The following is a 20957-nucleotide window of genomic DNA, read 5'->3' as shown; positions in this document are numbered from 1 at the left end:
CATAAGCAGCGCATGATGTGTGGCCAAAGAAAGGAAACCACAATTCCTACGGCTACTGAAGAGGGCGGCCAAGACAACGGACCTTAAGCTTCAATTCATGTCAGGTCTAGACCATGTAGTTCTGGATCGTAAACAAAACAAAAAAGTTGGTGAAACAGTCAGCGTCTTATGGTGGAACATCCAATCCCATGTATATAAGCCAACACCTATTCACAGCCTCAGAAGAGGCCACTTTTATTAGGATGACAAGATGCTGGCATTATACAAAGATGTTCCAGAAACTTACAGGGTGACACAGACGAACCAAGAAAAATAGAGAGAATGGTCACATGACTGGATTAGAAATTCTAACCAACCTAAGAATGGAAACAATGTAACGTAGACACATGACAGCTTGGTTTACATCCGGACACACACACACACACACACACACACACACTCTGCAGGGTGCAGAAAGTAAGAATATTTATTCAAAGACAGGGCAGAAGCTATGCCAAGGTTGTATGTACAGCCCCTTTAAATTAAATATTACTGCACTGGCTCAGATACACAGGATTCGGATACCTGGGTCAGAGATTTTCGCATTACAGACTTAGATTTAATCTGTTTCTTGACATAATCACAGTCACAAGGTTCACAATCTCCCAAATTATTATGAGCTGAAATAACTTCCTGTAAAAGCCGATATTAGATATGAAACTGTACTGGTCTGTACCTCAAACAGCAGAAAAAACAAGATAGCATTTTATAGGAGGAAGATCACCCACATTTTATTGCTCCCAAATCCTCATACATGAATCCTCTTGCAGCATTAAAGCAGATATCACTGCAACCCACCCCCAATGCTTTTGCATAATTCCCATGTAAGTGGGGCACATCCTGACAGTAGGAACGCCCCCTACTGACAAGGGTAATGGTGCCTTTACACAGATTTATCTGACAGATTTTGGAAGCCAGAGCCAGGAATGGATATGAAAAGATGAAAAATCTCAGTCTTTCCTTTATGCCCTGTTCCCAAAATCTGTCAGATAAATCTGTCTGTGTAAACGCGCCATAATAAAACACAGTTTCTAATTTAGCTAGAATACAAAAAATAAAGCAGCTCCAGAGTGATCTCAGTGGGAATTTGCTGGTCTTGGCATGGGCTTCCAGCTGTCATGTTACCCATTCTGCACCCTAGACGTTAAAGTCCTGCCATTTGTCATTGACCAATACGAATAAACACAGAGTAAACCTCATGTCCCCTGAGGTGGCGTTGCAGGAAGACTTGACAAAGGTTTCCCTACAAATTATTGCTGACTGGTCACATTTACCATATAAAACTACACAACGACATCCCTCACATGGAGTGATCGATATTGCATGTCTCATCTCTTTATGATTACCTCTCTTGTATCAGGACCTTGAATCAGTCCCACAGGTTTGTTTTTTTTGTTTGTTTTTAACGTAAAAAAAAATAAAATATCGAATTGAAAAATTTAAATTAAACCCGTGTATCCCTTTGTGTAATGTCTTGTGTGATATATGTCTATTATGTTAGTGTTACAACAAGGGGTGCTCTAATAAGATATTATGGACTCAATCTGAGGTATATATATCATACTGTTGCAGGCCTGTCTTTACATATACAGTGGAACTGTATCTGAAGAGGAACAAATGGACTACAGTTTCTGTACTACGACAACACCCTTCAAAAACCGGACATTGGTTAGGCTGGGTTCACACTGCATTTTTGCAATCTGTTTAATGTAAACATTTTAGGTAAAAAAAAAAAAAAAAAAAAAAAACGGATGCAGTTGTGTGTCATCCGTTTGGATCTGTTTTTCCATCGACTATAATAATAATAATAATAAATAATAATAATAACAACACGGATCAATATGGATCAGTTTTTGGGTTTTTTTAGCGGATACAAAAGTAGTGTTGACTACGTTTTTCTGTCCATTAAAAGTAGCCAATTAAAGACAGATACATTAAACGGATTGCAAAAACGCAGTGTGAACCCAGCCTTACAGGATAAATAGGGCCTCTGCGTCAGTCCATTACGATGACATGACATTCATACATGCGTTACTACAGTTGTTTTTTTTCCCATTTTACCCATACCCCTAATACCAAATCACTTTGAAGCTATATGTTAGAAGTGTTTAAAGATTATGTGAATTTTGCTTTGGTGACACTTGAATTGTATACCTATTCTGAAAAAACTAAAGAAAGAATTGATAAAAAAATTTAAATTGAAAGACTGCTCAAAAAGACACAAAAAACTAAACAGTAACAAGTTTTATTTGAAAAAGCATGTAATACCAAGCCAAGTAACAACAGAGCACATTTACATCAGGATTTAGAAGATGCTTTTATTGGATATTCTATTACTACTCGTAAAAAATAAAATAAAAAAATAAAATAAAAGTTCACAAACATTACTTTGTTTTTCCAAGTCCGAAAAAAAAAAATTGCTTTAGTTTAACCAATATGCAGGCGGGTTGTTAATATGTGCCTGCATCTTTATACTTTTACAGTGTGTCCTGACCATCTCCAGGACCAACATCTCAAAACAATTTCAAGAGAATTAATCTCTAGAGAATTACTTCAGTTCTTAACTTAAGAACCAGCTAAAAAAAATTTTGTTTTTTTATTTTTTGTTTTATTTTTTAATTTCTCAATACAGGTTTCTGTCACCTCATATAAAGAAGATCTTCAATTAAGACATCTTGGGAGGAGGGGCAGGTGTAGAGAGAAGGGCGGTCTCTTCATCTTCAGCACGAAGTCCTATCTGGTAAGATTCGCAGAGAAACAAAAAGAGAAAAATTAATTGGCAATAACAATAAAAAAAAATGCAAAACCACCTATATGGGTCTATAGTTGCCCCCAAACCCTAATGCCTTCATGCAAACTCATCTGGACCAGAAAAAGGCATTCGCCTATAAAAACGTGTCGAATCTCTGCTTTTTCCGTCAAAGCCGATTGTTACTGATCTACAAGGACCCTGCCTGGATAACAGAATGCAATGTTCTCCTACTTAGTAGGAAAAATTTAAAGACATACCTCGGTATAAGCTTGCACTGAATGTAACATGGCCCATATATAGCGAGCAAAGATTTGCATTTAAAATCTTTAATAGAATTTTGTATTAATGACATCACTGCATCCCTAGACACAGTCGAAAGAAAATTGCCAAAACTGTTAAAACTGTCATTAAAACAACAACTCTAACATGTAAAAGAAATAAAATAAAAAAATTAAATTAAATAAAAAAATAAAAAAACATTTTGTGGCTTTGCTTGGTAGACAAAGACAGAATAAAAAAATAAAAAATACACAAAACTATAAGCTTATTCTAGTACGTAACATCATTCAAAACATGGATTTTGGTAGAGAAAGGAGTACCTGTCAAGAGTACCTGATTAGTATGACTGAATCCTTGATTTTTAATTTGGCATTTTCAGGGGCCCGCTTACAACGCCAACGCTGAGTGAGGTATGGCAGAGAGGTGAATTTATTCATAAACCCTACACTTCCATCAATCCAATGCTACAAGGCTCTCGAGTTACAGAACAGACTGCATTAGTATGCAAGGCAGGAAGGCAAAAGACTCCAAACATCTTTCACAAACAGCTAAAGAATTTTTTTATATTGTATTTTTTTTTCCAAACACCAGCCAGTTTTTTTTTTTTTTTTTTTTTTTTTTTTAAGATAAAATAACTGCGCCTCTTTAGGTGAGCGGCTTTGTAATTATAAAAACCAAAACTAAATATATAGATATACATTTCTCTCAGATGATAATTATGACAAGTATTAGGACAACATGGGTTGTAAATGGCGCACGTCTCAAGAGGGCGCGTTTTTGGTGACAGGAAGGGGAGAAGGCTGGATGGGCGGGGAGGGGGGGGGGGTCCACTACAAATACAGAAAATGGTATACCTCGACATACTGTGCAGGGCTACTGAGCTTTCCTTTCATGGCAAGCGGCATCTTCTAGAGCGCTCTTCATCTGTGCATACTTACGCTGCACCGTTACATTCTAGCAAAACATAAGAGCTATGGAAAGTGAGGCACAGAACACTTACCTCTGTCTGATCAGAGGTCAAATCAGATCAGTTTTAATTGGACTGAGTGTCACCTTCAGATTTTACGCCCTCGTTGGCCCCATTCACTGAGGTCTGTGACGACAATTCCTTAGAGTCGGATTTGCGAGATTCGCTTTGTCCGTCCCGACTGCTGGACTTGCTGCTTTTTTTGTCGTCGGAGGCTCTTTTTTCTGGGCGTAAAGAAAGCTCAGTTATAACTCATATACCTCTATGGGACCTGAAGAGGTGATTTCCAGGTGCAACTGCATCTACTAGATGTCAGGCTGAACACCCTGGTCCCGACTACAGAGCAGCTCAACAGCTACTTGTAAGGTCACGCTATATCAAGTGCTCCATACCATCGGATGCATGCTGGCGCGCCGAATCAGGCTGCCGTGGTCCGTTTTCTAATTGTTCGCCCCATGCAGTCCTCCTCTTCGGACACAACTGACCAGATTTGCATATAGCTTTTTAGGTCGAAAATAATAAACAGGACACTGCGGCAGCTGATTCAGCATGGCGGCGAGCATCCGATAGCTTGTAACACTTGATATAGCCTGTAAAATGGTACATTCGCTTTTAGGTCTGTGAATGGCCATAAAAGTTTCATGATGACAGTACACCATTTTGTAACAAACCTTTTTCCTTTGATCTCCTCTCCCTGTCTCGGCTTCTGCTTCTGTGCTTGTAAGATTTACGTTCTCTGCTTTTTGATCTGCGCTTGTCTCTGCTGCGAGATCGATGCTTACGGTCTGTTCTGTTGTGACTTCGGCTCCGCTGGCGTTCTCTGCTTCTAAAGAATGGAAAAAAACTTAGTACTTCTAGAAACTCCACAGAAGCCAGGCAAAAAGGGATCAGCTGGGGGCATTGTAGTTATATGGGTATTTGTGAAGTGAGAGCAAATATGGAGTAGCTGTGAATGCAAATAATCACCATTCCATAAAGAGAGAAGCCTATACTTATCAGGGGGACGAACCTCAACAGGTGGGGTGCCATCTAATGGTTATGGCTACTGTCTCGACCACCGCAACAGATTGAATTTTTGTAGGCAACAATGCTTCACTGCAGGTCAGAGAACAGAGATACAACCACCAAGTGTGTAGATATTGTCTGGAGAGTGACATACCTGCTTCTCCGCCGTTCTCTGCTCCGCGACCTCTTGTGGTCACGTGTCCTGCTACTCCTCCTCTCTGAAGCTCTGCTGGAGTTGCGGCTGCGGGATCGGCTTCTTTTGCGCTTGTCTCTGTCGCGGTTTCTTTCCTTTTCTCTCTCCTCGTCCTCCCTGCGTCGTTTCTTGTCCTTTTCTTCTTTCTCTCGTTCCTTTTCTTTGTCCCGGTCTTTATCTTCTTTCTCCTTTTTTAATCGATCGTCTCGTTCAGGTTCATCAGTCTTTTTCCTAAGTTTTTCCTTTAACAAGAAATTATTTTTTTTACAAATTTTAAGAATCAAAAGAGCAACTACAGGGTGCAACCTGAAAGACTCCTCCAGGGATATGGACGGCTTCCTAATGAAGTATTTTTATTGGTCACTTGTCTCCTGAATCAACCTTGTAAAGTCTTACTTTCCAACCAAGTTGCTGCTTAATATGAGGAAAATCCATCAAAAAGGACTTATGATATGCCTAATAGACTTCTTCCAGACAGGTCATCAATACTAGATGGGTGAGGGTCTTACTCCCAGTAACCACATCGATCAGATGTCTGAAGGGGCCATGATGCTCCCATTCAGCTGACCCTGAAAGTAGGCCATCAATTTTTAAAGTCTCGACAACCCCTTAAATCATATAATGGCTGCATACTGCAATGGCTGATTATACAGAGGTTGAAAACCTGTCTGACCTTGTCCTGCTCACTAAGCATTCAAGCTTCTTCAATTATGCTAATATCTCAATATATACACCTAAAGCAACCATTTAAAAAAAAAAAAAAGCGCAAAAATGTGTCACCTAATGCTATAATCTGATCACTGCTGGGCCCTCAAGTCATCCCAAAAAAAGGAGTCCCCAGTTCCCACTAAGAAAGTAGCATAAAACCGAAAACCGTTGGCATCAGGATCATAGGAGTGGTGGCCAGTCATCCCTGATATATGGAGCCTGTGCTGTATAGACCATTGAAACAGACAGAAGCCATCACAGAGCACAAGGCGTGATCAGAGCTGCACAGCACCAGCACTGTGACTCTGGGATACCTGAACTCCAACCTAATGCCTCTGGCTGACTCATTTTCAGTACTAGAGAAGCATTTTGCTTGGCTCGGCCATTGGCTTGTCAGCCGGCTGCCGTTCAACTCTGTGCGGCTCCTCTTCGGGTGCCAGGAAAAGCTGCATCCCGTTCTGGGAAACTAGGAGAAGTTTCCCAGAAATGGATCCAGCTTTTCTAGGCAGCCAGAGCAGCTTAGAGTACAAAGGCAGCAAGCTGACAGCAGAGCCTGGCCAAGTGCTTTGCTAGTACTGTAAATTCTATCATCCCTACACATAACAGTGTCAAACACTAGCTTTGTCTATAAAAGCACCATCAATAAAACAATGGTCTGAGTGCAAACAGCTGATCTGTTCGGGTAACCACCACTTGGTTCTACTATAAATTCTACAGATATACTCGTCAGGGTACATACACCTGTGTAGTAGAGAATTATCCGAAGCTAGCTTTATAGTTATAGTGCATCCAAGGCTAGCTTTATAGTTACAGTGCATGCAAGTATTGTAAAATTACAGCTAATACTTACACATAATGCCCCAGCCTGCACCTCAAGAAAATACCAGCCAGAAGCCTAATAGGTTTTCCTTACACTGTATCTATGTAGATATCCCACAAGGTTACACTGCCACCTACTGGCCACAATTCCAAGTACTAAGTTTCTTTTAGTTGCACCCGCTCCTTGCCCAGTCACCCTGTTCTCACCTTTAACTCTTCCACAGTGTTCTTTATTTTAGCGTAACCCATGTGCTGTTTGCCCATAAGATGGTCGTCCACCCTGGACTGAGCATCTCCAACGATTAGGAAGGCACCGCAGACTTCACACACCTCCATCTGCTTCTCCTGGGCTGCAAAGCTTTCTATAGTCTAAGAGAAGCAAGAAACATTTCTTTTTACTGAAACTTTTCAGAGAGGCGAGACACAGACATGCAGCAGTGCTGCCAACCTTTACCTGTAAGGTTAGGGGGCTTCATTAATTAAGCATGAACTTGCAGAACACACACCTCTTTATGCTATGCCATATAGGCATTAAAGGGGTACTCCGGCAAAGTTTTTTTCTTTTAAATCATTTGTTGTAAAAAAAAAATTATATTAGATTTAGATTTGTAATTTAGTTCTATTTAAAAAAAATCTCCAGTCTTCAAGTACTTGTCAGCTGCTGTATGTGGTGTAGTCTTTCCAGTCCGACACAGTGCTCTCTGCTGCCACTTGTCTGTGAAAGGAACAGTCCAAAATAGGAGTGGTTTTCTATGGGGATTAGCTACTGCTCCAGACAGTTACCGACATGTACAGAGGTGGCAGCAGAGAGCACTGTGTCAGACTGAAAAAAAATACTTACTACAGGACATACAGCAGCTGATAAGTCCTTGATGACTGGAGATTTATAAATATAGGTAAATTACAACTTTCTAACACTAGTTGATAATTTAGCTGGAGTACCCCTTTAAAGGGGTCTAGGAGCTCTCAGCTCACCTATCCCATAATATCAAACCCAGACTTGTTTGATGTGACTCACCGATGTTGTGGACTTCAGAAGTTCCCGTTCTTCCTTTAACTGTTCGACAAGTTTCATCATGCCTTGTGCTTCTTCTACTTTTCCTTCTGAGCCAAGCTCCTCGATCTATAAGGAAAAGCTCAGTGGTGAATACAGAGCCGATACTTTGTATTAGAAAACTTTTATTGTACATGTACCAATGTAAAGTTAAGGGGTCCATATGATGGATCAACCTCCTGAAGAGATTTCCACGACTGCATCATCCAAATTCATGAATAGCTTACTATATTAAAGCTTCAATGCACTAAACAATCCAGTCAATGAGCGCAAGATCAGATTTTACAACTAGAAAGGACTTGCACCTCAAAGTCTTGGAGTGATGTTTACTGCCTTTATTCTAACACAAAGCAAAAATGGCCGACACATGACAGCTATGCACCTAGTTTTCTGATGGCTGTACTCAGCTGAACCAGTCGCTGAAATCTCTGAAACAAATATGCTGTGTGAACTTACTCCACACAAAAAGACGGCAGTCCCATTACAGGACCAGTAGCCTTTACATGGCCATCACACTACAGGGCCAGTGGCCTCCATTACCTGTTGCAGCAAGCCTTCAATTTTGTCCGTCAGCACTTGGATTTTCTCTTCATTCTTTCCCGCCGGGCCAACAGACTGTAGAAGACAAAGAGGTAATGTTAGGTGAGGGTAAAGCAGAGGGGGGCACATACTTAGGTCCTCTATTACTAAAGGGCAGAAGGGGGATAAATCACTGGGCGATTGATCATGTGGGACCGCTATCCACACAGCTGTATAGAGAAGCCCTTTAAACTCTCTCCCCAAGAATTCCCATTTATTGATTTGTATTATTACATTGGGCAAACTGGACAGCATTTTCTGCCTTTAGTCTGGGACTTTACAACTAGGCACGTGTGGTTTGTATTCTCATGGCTTTCTCTCACATGAGCGTTAAAGGGTTTATCTGAACATTACTAAGTAATGGCCTATACACCAGAGAGATCAATACTATCATAATGTTGGATCAGCAGGGGTCCAGCATCTCCCCAACCTGGATAGGATGATATAGGAGGGAGTGCTGGTAACACTGTAGAGATAGAAGTGGTTGTGCATCCTCTCTATAACAGCTGATTCCCCGGTGTGCAGGGAGCTGGACCCCCACCGATCTAATACTAACAGTCCACGTTGAGGATAGCTAATTAAATGAAGCCGTGAATGTGAAATAGCAGAAACTGTAATAAGAGCGGTACAGGAGCCTATGTGGTTTGCTATACTGATACTCACGCCAGACGCTTGCTGATTCTGAGAAAGAGCCAACCGTGCATGACCCCTGCGAATTCTGCGCTCCACCTCAGCGAGTAAGCTCTGTAAATATCGCAGGAATTCTCTTTCATAACCGACCTTCATGTAACGTGAGCTTTTCTCGTACCTGAAGAGAATAAAATGGAAGTGAGATGACGGCGCTGACAAATGACAGGACAACATATAGCACACAGTGGGGCGACACTTACTGCTTACGAAGGTTCTCGTCATGGATCTTCTCACAAGGACCTGGAAACAATGAAAGGAATCAGTATTATCTCCACACACAACACTCACCAGTATCCCTCTTTACTGAGCAGAAATACTCCATCCACATCACATAGAATACTGAAAAGCCATGGATGGGAGGTGGGGTCTGCAGGACTAAGTACATCCTGAAGTCACCCCACTAACCGTACCTAGTCCTGCTTAGGGTTGTTACACAGCATCACCTCTTGACAATCCTCTAAAGCCAGGGATGGGGAGCCTTCATCGCTCCAGCTGTTGCAAAACTACATTTCCTATCATGCCTAGACACACAAAGCTAAAGCTGTGCAGGCATGATGGGAAATGTAGTTTTCAACAGCTGGAGAGATGAAGGTTCCCCATCTCTGCTTTAAGTTGATGAGGAAAGTGACTTGTGAGGAGCTCTGTCTACCGCAGAGGATTGTCTGGACTGGAAAAATTGTAACACTGACAGCAAGTGGGGATCTTGAAAAGGAATAAAGAAGGCAGCCACTGTGTTTCCTTTCTGCTGATGAAGCTGAGAGGCCCTTGTATTACCCGAGACAGGAGTGCTGAGGACTTAGGACAGCTTTACACACACTCATCTGAGGGACTGTTCAAACCTTGTGTGACACGTATCCTCCAGTCATGAGCTGTCAGACTCTGCATCTATAAAGTTGACAATATTAGAGGACTGGGGCGTATCTGTATATGGATGGTTATGCTATGACATGCACACACCTCTCAGGTGTGATTAGTATTGGCTTTATTGTAATGAACACTATTTGTAAACCTGGAGAGATGTTAATAAAAATAGATTATATCTATACGAACCCTTGGGGGAGAGCTTCATAAACTGTATCACCACCCACTTAGGATGGAGTTATATTAGTCCTAACTTTAAAGGGTTTACCCAACATTATAAAAAGCACAGATAAAACGTCCCCAGGTTGTGTGTGGTATTACAATTACACTTCAGTCACTTCAATGCAACTAAGCTGTAATACCATACAGAACCTGAGGACAGGAGTAGCAATGGAAGCAGAAATGTTTTTCTAGGCCCCTATAATCCCTTTAATTCTTCTATGACACGTTTTTGCAGACAGAATCTGCAATGTACTGTGTAGTATTTATTCATTTATCGGTGCATGGAGAACAGCAGTTGTTCTTTGGGTTTTCAGTCTGCCGCTTACTTCTATTATAGCAATTCTAAATGTACTTTTTCTTTTTTTTACATTTTACAGAATGGAAACATTTTAAGGATGCTTTGTAGCGTTTCTATACTCCAGGAGATGGACATGTCTCATGCATCCACGCTGCTGTGTGATGGTACGTAGTAAGGTAACATACAGGAGCGCACACAATTGTTTCATCGCTTGTATTCACCGTGTGAATATACGCATACACTTTATAGTTTCTGCGTTTGCAGTAATATAATCTGCACTTTTTTCCTATCACAAAATCATTTAGCTTTTTCTTCCACATTTAGATACTTTCTACAGTACTTCTGCTTTGTAGTGGATTGTAGTAGACCCCTGGCTGTCATGGCAACCCATCAGCAAAAAACTATGGGGGGGGGGGTTAGCTAACCACTCAGATGGAGTCAGTGGCATCTAATTTACCGTAGCCATTGCAGCAGAGCATCAACCATAACACAACGGCATCACATGCTGCAGATGGCACAGCTACCCACACTGCAATAATGCAGAGCAGATGCTGTTAGAGGGAAGCAATCACCTCGCAGAGGGAAGGTAAGTTGGCCCTGGTCCCTTACACTGCCAGGACATCATGCTCACCAGTTTCTGGCGGGAGATAAATTCAAAATCTTCACCTGTCATCATCCACCCTGACGTCCAGTAGGCAGCCATAAGAGCAGACCCACAGCAGCATGGAATCACGCTGCCTCCACCCTCTTTCTGCCACCCAGGCTGCAAATCAAGCGTAGGTGGCTGACAAGAGGGTGGAGCCAGTGTGAGTATATGTCACTGTGGCTCCACCGTCATGTCTACTGGCTGCCAGGGCAGACAATTAACAATGAAGATTTTAAATTTGCTGCCCCACTGGAGAGCTGTGCCCGGCAGCTGTAAGGTATCGGGGCCAACTCACTGCCCCACTCAGGGAGGTGATCAGTTCCCTTTATTAAGGTAGCCACAAGGTGGTGCACTGGAAACTAACCTACAGCATCAGAAGACCTGCACGTGGTACATGAGGCAATATGGTTTGGCCAAATTATATATTAACTTCTGATGTTGGTTTTAAATGTAGCTGAATAAGCTTTTGTGTCAGCCATGGGTGCGATGTGCAGCCATTTCTGTCTTTTTGGCTTGTGCATAACCTACAGCATTGTGTTGCATTCTCTGCCTTTTACCTACCCAAATCCGACCTGGTGTTGGTGAACAGCTCGGCTGGGCAGAACTCACACAGAAAATGTTTGCAGACCTGTTCGGGTAAAAAGAAAGAATAATCAGCATCAAAATTAAGGGGGACATTTATCTCATTCACCGCCCTTCCCCATCTTCCGACAGTCACATCCCTTTAAATTTCACACTATAAATATCTGGGATTATGCAGCGCATCCAGCCAAGTCCACACTGCTGCAAATGTCACAGGGCAACCGGGTTATCATCAGACCACAAGGATCCAGCCCCGTCACAGAGCGTCCGCGCCAAGCAGACCACTGAGTGATACAAGAGCAGTGATCGGCACACCATAAATCTGCAAAATTACAACTCCCATCATGACTGGACAGCCAAAGCTAAAGCTCTGGCTGTCCAGGCATAATGGGAGTTGTAGTTTTTCAACAGCTGGACAGCCAATGCTCCCTACCCCTGACCTACACACTGCTCTTCAATTCCTAACCTAACACCACTCTGCTATCTGTCAGTGAATGGAGACCCTTACTAATCTATTACAGGCCTGAAATGCTAACTGATCGCCTCACAGTGGAGGGTCTGTTCCATTCATTCCTATGGGAGCTGTCGGAGATGGCCGAGTACAGTGACTGTTCCTGCAGCTCCTATAGAGAATGAATAGTAAGACGGCAGCATATGTCACCCGGATCAGGAGATTCTGGCCCTAGGTATGAAGCCCCTGTAAGCTCCATACAGAGGGTCTCTGCTCCTTCCATCGGACAGGGATTTGCAGCATCTGACCTGGAACCGCGTACTCAGCCGCCCCGCAGAGATGACTGTCACCGCAGCTCCTGCCCCCACACACAAGCACCGTCCCTGACGCCCACCATCACCCTGTGAGCTCTCACTTCTACATCACCTGTTATTACATCACCCACAGCCCGCTAACCCTTTACGTCACCGCCATTCACTGCACAGAAACCCTAAGGTGCAAGACTCTGCAGAGAGGTCTATAGCGGCAGCAGAGCATTCATCATGGCAATATATAGAGATACATACACTACTGATCCCAAGATGTATACTCCAGAGCTGCACTCACTATTCTGCTGGTGGAGTCGCTGTGTACATACATTACTTATCCTGAGTTATATCCTGTATTATACTCCAGAGCTGCACTCACTATTCTGCAGGTGGAGTCGCTGTGTGCATACATTACATTGTGCTTGGCTTCAGAGCTGTAATCAGGCACATACCCAGTTGGCTGCGGTTAGTGCAGTGCCCCTATGGTGTAGCAGCTTGCTGACTGGTATGGTATCCATCAGACTAGGTCTCAGTATCGGCTCCTGAGCCGTCCCACCCCTAGCAGGACCATGTGACTGCGCCGGCCACGCGTCTTATGGATAGGAATCCTATCCTGCACACTAGAACCGCTAGTTCTACACCACAAATATCTAACGTTTCTTCTGAGCACTACAGATCTAGTGATGCACGATGCACCGAAATATCGATACTACTATCGATATTTCGGGCAGAAAAACGGTTCGATACCAGGATTTCCTGGTATCGATACTTCATGTTAATCTGCATAATAGTGCAGATTAACATGAAGTATGGTGCAGAGAACACGGCCGGCAGCTACCTGAGCGCCGGCCGTGTGCTCTGTGTGCCGCCCCCTGCCCCCTGGTGTCCCCTCCTCCGCCCGCGAGCTCTCCGCTCCCGGCGGCGCCAAATTTAAATAGCCGGCACACAGCGATCGCTAGTGCCGGCTATTTTAAAGGGTAGATGCCGCTGTCATAACAGACAGCGGCATTTAACCCCTGCAGAGCCGCTCCATATGCAGCACGAGTCTGCTAATGACTGCGGCCCGCAATCCCGCGGGCGGCAGTCATTCAACCATTCCAAATACGGGACCCGCCGATGCTGCGGCAGCGGTCCCTTACACCAGCCAGTTCCCCAACCTCCGGGTCCACAATCCTGTCGCCCCCCCCCCTTCCCGCGGGGCCCACCGATACAGTGGCACAACAACTCCCAGAATACCTTCTTGTGGGGAGTTGTTGTTCACAAGGAGGCATGCTGGGAGTTGTTGTGCCAGGAGGCTGCTAATGTATTACAACTTCCAGCAGCATACCTCCTTGTGCACTACATCCCCCAGCATACCTCTTTGTGCACTAGGAGGCATGCTGGGAGTTGTAGTGCACAAGAATGTATGCTGCACGGAGTTGTTGTGTCAGGAGCTGCACAACTGCAATTCCCTGCATACCTCCTTGTGCACTACAACTCCCAGCATACCTTCTTGTGGGGAGTTGCAAAGCACAAGGAATTATGCTGGAAGTTGTTGTTCACCAGGAGGTATGCTGGGAGTTGTAGTGCACCAGGAGGTATGCTGAGAGGTGTAGTGCACAAGGAGGTATGCTGGGAGTTGCAGTTGCGTGGCAGCAGCCTTTCAAAACATCCCAGCATACCTTCTTATGCACTACAACTCCTAGCATACCTCCCTGTGCACTACAACTCCCCACAAGAAGGTATTCTGGGAGTTGTTGTACACAGGGAGGTATGTTTAAGGTTAGAGGGGAATAAAAATTTTAAAAAAGTGTTTTTAAAATAAAACAAAAAAAAAAATAATAAAAGGTTCTAATAATCCCCCCTTTTCCCTTTTAAAAAAAAAAAAAAAAAAAAAAAAAACATACATGTATTTGGCATCCATTACATGGGAATTGTCCAAACTATAAAATGTAACAAAGTGATCAAGAAGTCACATAAATAAAATTGTTGTGCATGGGGGGAACATATCTGTAGTCAGGGAGGAGGGAAATTATATTTGTATTTTTACGTGTTTTTTTTTCTCAAACTTTTTATTTAGTATCGAATTGGTATTGAGTATCGAAATCCGAAAGCTGGTATCGGTATCAAACTCAAAATTTTGGTATCGTGACATCCCTATACAGATCCCAGCATTTCCGTCATCAGAAATTACATTTGTATTGTTAACCCACCCGCTGCTGCCCCAGACACCGGAGGGTTAACCCACCCGCTGCTGCCCCAGACACCGGAGGGTTAACCCACCCGCTGCTGCCCCAGACACCGGAGGGTTAACCCACCCGCTGCTGCCCCAGACACCGGAGGGTTAACCCACCCGCTGCTGCCCCAGACACCGGAGGGTTAACCCACCCGCTGCTGCCCCAGACACCGGAGGGTTAACCCACCCGCTGCTGCCCCAGACACCGGAGGGTTAACCCACCCGCTGCTGCCCCAGACACCGGAGGGTTAACCCACCCGCTGCTGCCCCAGACACCGGAGGGTTAACCCACCCGCTGCTGCCCCAGACACCGGAGGGTTAACCCACCCGCTGCTGCCCCAGACACCGGAGGGTTAACCCACCCGCTGCTGCCCCAGACACCGGAGGGTTAACCCATCCGCTGCTGCCCCAGACACTATTGAGGGTTAACCCTTCCGCTGCTGCCCCAGACACTATTGAGGAGGGTTAACCCATCCGCTGCTGCCCCAGACACTATTGAGGAGGGTTAACCCTTTCGCTGCTGCCCCAGACACTATTGAGGAGGGTTAACCCTTTCGCTGCTGCCCCAGACACTATTGAGGAGGGTTAACCCTTTCGCTGCTGCCCCAGACACTATTGAGGAGGGTTAACCCTCACACCGCCGTCACAAATACTGATAATTAACCCTTACACTGCCGCCTCACACATTAGCCAGGAGGATTAACCCTTACACTCCAAAACGGCAGGACTACCTTTAACCCTTTGTCGGCCCAAACCCTTCTCCCTCAGTGACGGTGACACACAGACACCCGGCCCTCACGCTCAGGCCCCGCCGCCGGGTATACTCACACTCTCATCATCCCAGCGGACGTTACTTCGCTTCTCATCCGGCGCCAGGTTCCGGTCCCGGCCCATCAGCTCATCTAGCAGCTGCGCGGCGGATAACATGGCTGCGACGTGTACCGGAGCCTCTCACCGCGCCGCACACACCAACAAAATGGCGGAAACGCCGAGCGTTACTCCCAGAATTCACCGCACAGCCGCCCTCACAGCTCCAGCCCCGCCTGCTTACACTAAAGACACGCCCACTTCTCCTGACTGACTGGTAACTATAGCACCGTAGCCCCGCCCCTCTGTTATAAGTCAGTCACGTAATATACAAGGACTGAGTGTTTCAGACCCCTCTCTAATATGCAAGTCACGTGTTATATAGACACCTCCCAACATATAAATATAATTCCCCTATCTAATATGCAAGTCACGTGTTATATAAACACCCCCCCCCCCCAACATATCACTATAATCCCCTATCTAATATGCAAATTGCATGTTATATTATAATTTACACCACCAGTGGTTTTCAAGGTCTGAAAAACCATCCGTGATTGCATCCGTTTTGCATCCGTGTCCGTGTTTTGCCTGGTGCTGTGAAGCACAGAGCACTACGGAAGCACATTCGCCGTGCGGTCCGCACTCCTGGACTGCACTACGGGTGTGTGAATGTGGCCATACGTTTTAGTCACGGATGTCAGATTCATGAAATCTTGCGGATCTCATAGACTTCCATGGGGGAATCCATTGTGATCTCCTACTTGCTATGACATGTCCTATTGTTTTACAGGATGGATTTCGGATCTGTAAAAAAAACGGAATGTGTGAGTAGCTCAGTAGCCTAATAGAAAGCAATAGGCTATACAATTGTCCTTCACATGTCATAAAGCGACCCCCACCCACCCCAACATATCACCATAAGGGTATGTGCACACTGAGGAGTATGGGGGGATCACCCGCCCTGGATTCAGCAGCTCGCCCTCTCCACCTGTGCCATAGACTCCATTCCATGGTCAGACAGATTCTGTCGCCACCCAAAGAATGACCAGGTTTATTCTCAGGGAGGCTGGCGGAATCTGCCTGTGTATAGCCTGCATCTATGGCACAGGCAGAGATGTAAGCAGCCGACAGCGGGGGCGAGCTGTGGATCCACACATACCCCATGTAATATATCAGCTATATGTGATAGGGCGCCCCCCCCCCCCCCATATTTCACTACAATACCGCATCTAATACATGTCACACATCATAGATCCCCCCAACATATCACTATAATACCCCATCTAATATATCTATCACCTGTCATAGAGAAGACCCCCCCCCCCCCAAATCACTATAATACCCCATCTAATATATCAGTCACGTCATAGTGAGACACCCTAACATATCACTATAATACCCCATCTAATATATCTATCACCTGTTATAGAGAGACCCCCCAACATATCACTATAATACCCCATCTAATATATCAGTCACCTGTCATAGAGACCCCCCCCCCTATATCACTATAATACCCCATCTAATATACCAGTCACCTGTCATAAACTCCTCAACATATCACTATAATACCCCATCTAATATATCAGTCACCTGTCATAGACTCCCCAACCTATCACTATAATACCTCATATAATATATTAGTCACCTGTCATAGAGAGACCCCCCAACGTATCACTATAATAACCCATATAATATATCAGTCACCTGCCATAGACTCCCCAACATATCACTATAATACTCCATCTAATATATCAGTCACCTGTCATAGACTCCCCAACCTATCACTATAATACCCCATCTAATATATTAGTCACCTGTCATAGAGAGACCCCCCAACATATGACTATAATAACCCATCTAATATATCAGTCACCTGCCATAGACTCCCTAACATATCACTATAATAACCCATCTAATATATCAGTCACGTCATAGACTCCCCAACATATCACTATAATACCCCATCTAATATATCAGTCACTTGTCATAGACTCCTCAACATATCACTATAAAACCCCATCTAATTTATCAGTCACATGTCATAAAGAGACCCCCCCATATCACTATAATACCCCATCTAATTCATCAGTCATCTGTCTTAGAGAGACCCCCATATCACTATAATACCCCATCTAATTCATCAGTCACCTGTGATAGAGAGACCCGCCCCCCCCCCATATCACTATAATACCCCATCTAATTCATCAGTCACCTGTGATAGAGAGACCCGCCCCCCCATATCACTATAATACCCCATCTAATATATCAGTCACCTGTGATAGTGACTGATATTCCTCCCTCCAATGTATGCAATTTAACCCGACCTAGTCATGTGGGCGGCATCTCTCCTTCAACTAGTCACTGCTTCCAGGCTGTAGTCATTCCCCTCTGGCTGTAATCAAGATACATCACCCACATGACTAGTTGAAGGAGATACATCACCCACATGACTAGTTGAAGGAGATACATCACCCACATGACTAGTTGAAGGAGATACATCACCCACATGACTAGTTGAAGGAGAGACACCACCCACATGACTAGTTGCATACATTGGAGGGAGGAATAAAACTACATTTTTGGGGAGATAGAGACAGAGGCAAACAAGCAGTTTACATGGCAGGAAACACTGCAGCATGCTTCATAACATCATTATTCTAACTCAGAACCCTAAATCATCATGATTGGTTCCCTTCAAGGCTTTTAGAGCACAGTGGGAGTTGTAGTTTTACAGCAACTGGAGAACCTCAGGTTGGAGATTTCTGTATTATATATTACAGCCTGGTCCAGCTCACGTGTGTTAGCTGAGGGCACATCCTCGCACATGATGCCAGCAGCTCTAAAACAGTTTAATGGTGCGTTCACACCTACAGGATCTGCAGCTGATTTTCTGCAGCAGATTTCATTTAAAGGAGACCTGTCATCCCCCGTGCCGTGGTGACAGGCTCCGGACCCCCGTTACAGCCCCCTATACTCACCTGATCCCGCCGGGTCACGCTTTCGGATCCGGTCGGTCACGGAGATATCAGCTCCTGAAGCCCGGCACGCGCGCTGACAGGAGAGTCCGACGCTCGTAGAGAATGACGGAGCATCGGACTCCCCATTCATTCTCCATGAGCGTCGGACCCTCCTGTCAGCGCGCGCGCCGGGCTTCGGGAGCTGATATCTCCGTGACCCGACCGGATCCAAAAGCGAGACCCGGTGGGATCAGGTGAGTATAGGGGGCTGTAACTGAACACAGCATCAAATCTGCTGCAGATCTGCTGCAGATCCTGTAGGTGTGAACACGATACGCAGCAGATACACAGCAGATACACAGCAGATATGCAGCAGATACACAGCAGATTAGATCTAAATAACTGAACACAGCATCAAATCTGCACCATTAAATCTGCTGCAGATCTGCTGCGTATCTGCTGTGTATACGGTGTGTGTTTGTACCCTAAAGCAAGTTCACACAATGTATTTTTTAATAAAACAACAGCCGGCTGTAGTATATGGAATGCTATGGAATCTCGGCTGTAGTATATACACACTGTATACGCTATGGCCGAGATTCCATGCTGCCACACAGAAAACTGCCATGTCTATTTTGTACATGTATTCAGTGAACAGCGGCCGCACAAAATAGACTGTGCACACAATGTAGTTACTTTACATTCTGCGCTATGGCTAATTGGAGTACGGGCAATAAATAACCAACACCGCACTTAATCTTATGGAATATAATGTCCATTCGCATCATCACGGACACCCACTATGTCCGAAGTAACTATAGCAAACATATGTGTAAAGATGCGTAAAGCGTACGAGAAATACCTTTATGCAGCGATTCTTCTGTGTTAGCTCTCCAAGATCACGAGAGCATATACTCACACGAATGCAGACTTTGCAGGTAAACTTTTAGCTTTTAATAATGGTAACTCGTACAAGACACAATGATAGGACGCTCACAGGCTACGACGTGTTCTCATCTCTGTCCAAACCATCCGACCTCACGGCGGACGTTTCGGAGGATAAGCTCCTCCTTCTTCATGCGCATGAAGAAGGAGGAGCTTATCCTCCGAAACGTCCGCCGTGAGGTCGGATGGTTTGGACAGAGATGAGAACACGTCGTAGCCTGTGAGCGTCCTATCATTGTGTCTTGTACGAGTTACCATTATTAAAAGCTAAAAGTTTACCTGCAAAGTCTGCATTCGTGTGAGTATATGCTCTAGTGATCTTGGAGAGCTAACACAGAAGAATCGCTGCATAAAGGTATTTCTCGTACGCTTTACGCATCTTTACACATATGTTTGCTATAATTGGAGTACGGGCACACAGCAATGTACAACCTAAAATGCCCACATTCCAATTATGTTTACGTAAATACTGCGGTATCAGTTAGAACATCAGACAGTGGCCACTCTATGACACGGCCATGTCAACAGCTGCTGTTTTGCCATGTGTGAACATGACCGTAAACTTTCAGATACTGTACTGATACAACTGTGTATATACTGTATAGACTGTGAACAGAAAGTGGGAGTAAGGCCATATTCATACATTTATAGCGCTGCTGTCCGCAGCCGTAGATTCATAGTGATATGGGATCCAGTCCGCATATCTGACCCATATAATGACTCACCAGTATTTTTTGCAGCAGGGATCACAGCCTTTTTATGGATCCATAATTGCAGAAACTATAATACTGCTCTGTGAAAGGGGCCTTATACGCATTTCAAGCTCCCTAAAGGGCAACTCCAGCTAAATTATAGATGATTTCAAATCAACTGATGTCCAAAAGTGCCAGAACTTTGTAATTTACTTCTATTAAAAAAAATCTCATGTCTTTAAGTACTTATTAGCTGCTGTATTTTATAAACATAGACATAGATATGTAGGACATACAGCAGCTGGAAGACTGCAGATTTAGTAAAAGAAGTAACTTACAAATCTCTGGCACTTTGAGACTCCAATTGATTTGAAAGAAAACAAACTTTGTTGGAGTTACTCTTTAAAGGGGTATTGCAGGAAAAATTTACTTTTACCCTATCCAGAGGATATGGAAAAGTAGGAGACTGCAGGGGGTCTGACCTCTGTACCTCCCGTTGATTTCAATATCGGCCCCCAGCTTCCTTGTTATGAATAGAGCTGCGGGTACGGCACACGATCCGCGGCTCTATTCTTTCCTATGGAGCGATGGGAAAAGCCGAGTGCACCAGAAGAGGGCTAGACTTGGCTCATTCCGTTGCTCCATAGGAATGAATAGAGCCTCAGGTCATGCGCTCTATTCATAACAAAGAAGCTGGGGGCCGATATGGAGATATGGGGGGGGGGGGAGTACAGAGGTCTTACCACCCACGATCTCCTACTTTTCCCCTATCTTGTGGATAGGTGAAATAATCTTTTTTGTTAGGGTCCATTCACACGTACAGGATCGGCAGCAGATTTGCTTTGAGGCTGCGTTCACACTACATATATTTCAGTCAGTATT

The 20957-nt window shown here is 44.4% G+C and overlaps 1 protein-coding gene across 2 annotated transcripts; it reads right to left on the bottom strand.

Annotated features, from left to right (window-relative positions):
- Positions 1–2268: 2268 nt before the first annotated feature.
- Positions 2269–15706, bottom strand: LUC7L3 (LUC7 like 3 pre-mRNA splicing factor). 2 transcript variants are annotated; one of them, XM_069954027.1, is made up of 11 exons: positions 15497–15706; positions 11674–11740; positions 9286–9325; positions 9059–9203; positions 8357–8431; positions 7781–7885; positions 6970–7131; positions 5197–5477; positions 4709–4860; positions 4071–4261; positions 2269–2776 (listed from the first exon to the last, which is right to left on the bottom strand). In XM_069954027.1, exons 1-10 carry the CDS (start codon positions 15593–15595, stop codon positions 4104–4106), a joined length of 1284 nt encoding a protein of 427 aa, XP_069810128.1. In that variant the 5' UTR covers positions 15596–15706; the 3' UTR covers positions 2269–2776; positions 4071–4103. The 2 variants fall into 2 exon arrangements, with proteins under 2 accessions (XP_069810128.1, XP_069810127.1); XM_069954026.1 differs by having other exon boundaries at positions 4709–4863; positions 15497–15702.
- Positions 15707–20957: the final 5251 nt, after the last annotated feature.

Source organism: Dendropsophus ebraccatus, chromosome 14, assembly GCF_027789765.1.
Source record: "Dendropsophus ebraccatus isolate aDenEbr1 chromosome 14, aDenEbr1.pat, whole genome shotgun sequence".
NCBI classification, from domain to species: Eukaryota; Metazoa; Chordata; class Amphibia; order Anura; family Hylidae; genus Dendropsophus; species Dendropsophus ebraccatus.
The sequence above is the reverse complement of the archived record's forward strand: the minus strand, read 5'-3'. Positions and strand labels throughout refer to the sequence as shown.

What these genes read in the sequence shown, in the direction of transcription:
- LUC7L3 (XM_069954026.1), bottom strand. Translation starts at nt 15,595, where the DNA reads ATGTTATCCGCCGCGCAGCTGCTAGATGAGCTGATGGGCCGGGACCGG. An exon ending in TCCGCTGGGATGATGAGAGT is followed by an intron (nt 11,741 to 15,496) that starts GTGAGTATACCC and finishes TTACCCGAACAG; the next exon opens with GTCTGCAAACATTTTCTGTG. An exon ending in AGAGAACGGCGGAGAAGCAG is followed by an intron (nt 4,864 to 5,196) that starts GTATGTCACTCT and finishes TCCATTCTTTAG; the next exon opens with AAGCAGAGAACGCCAGCGGA.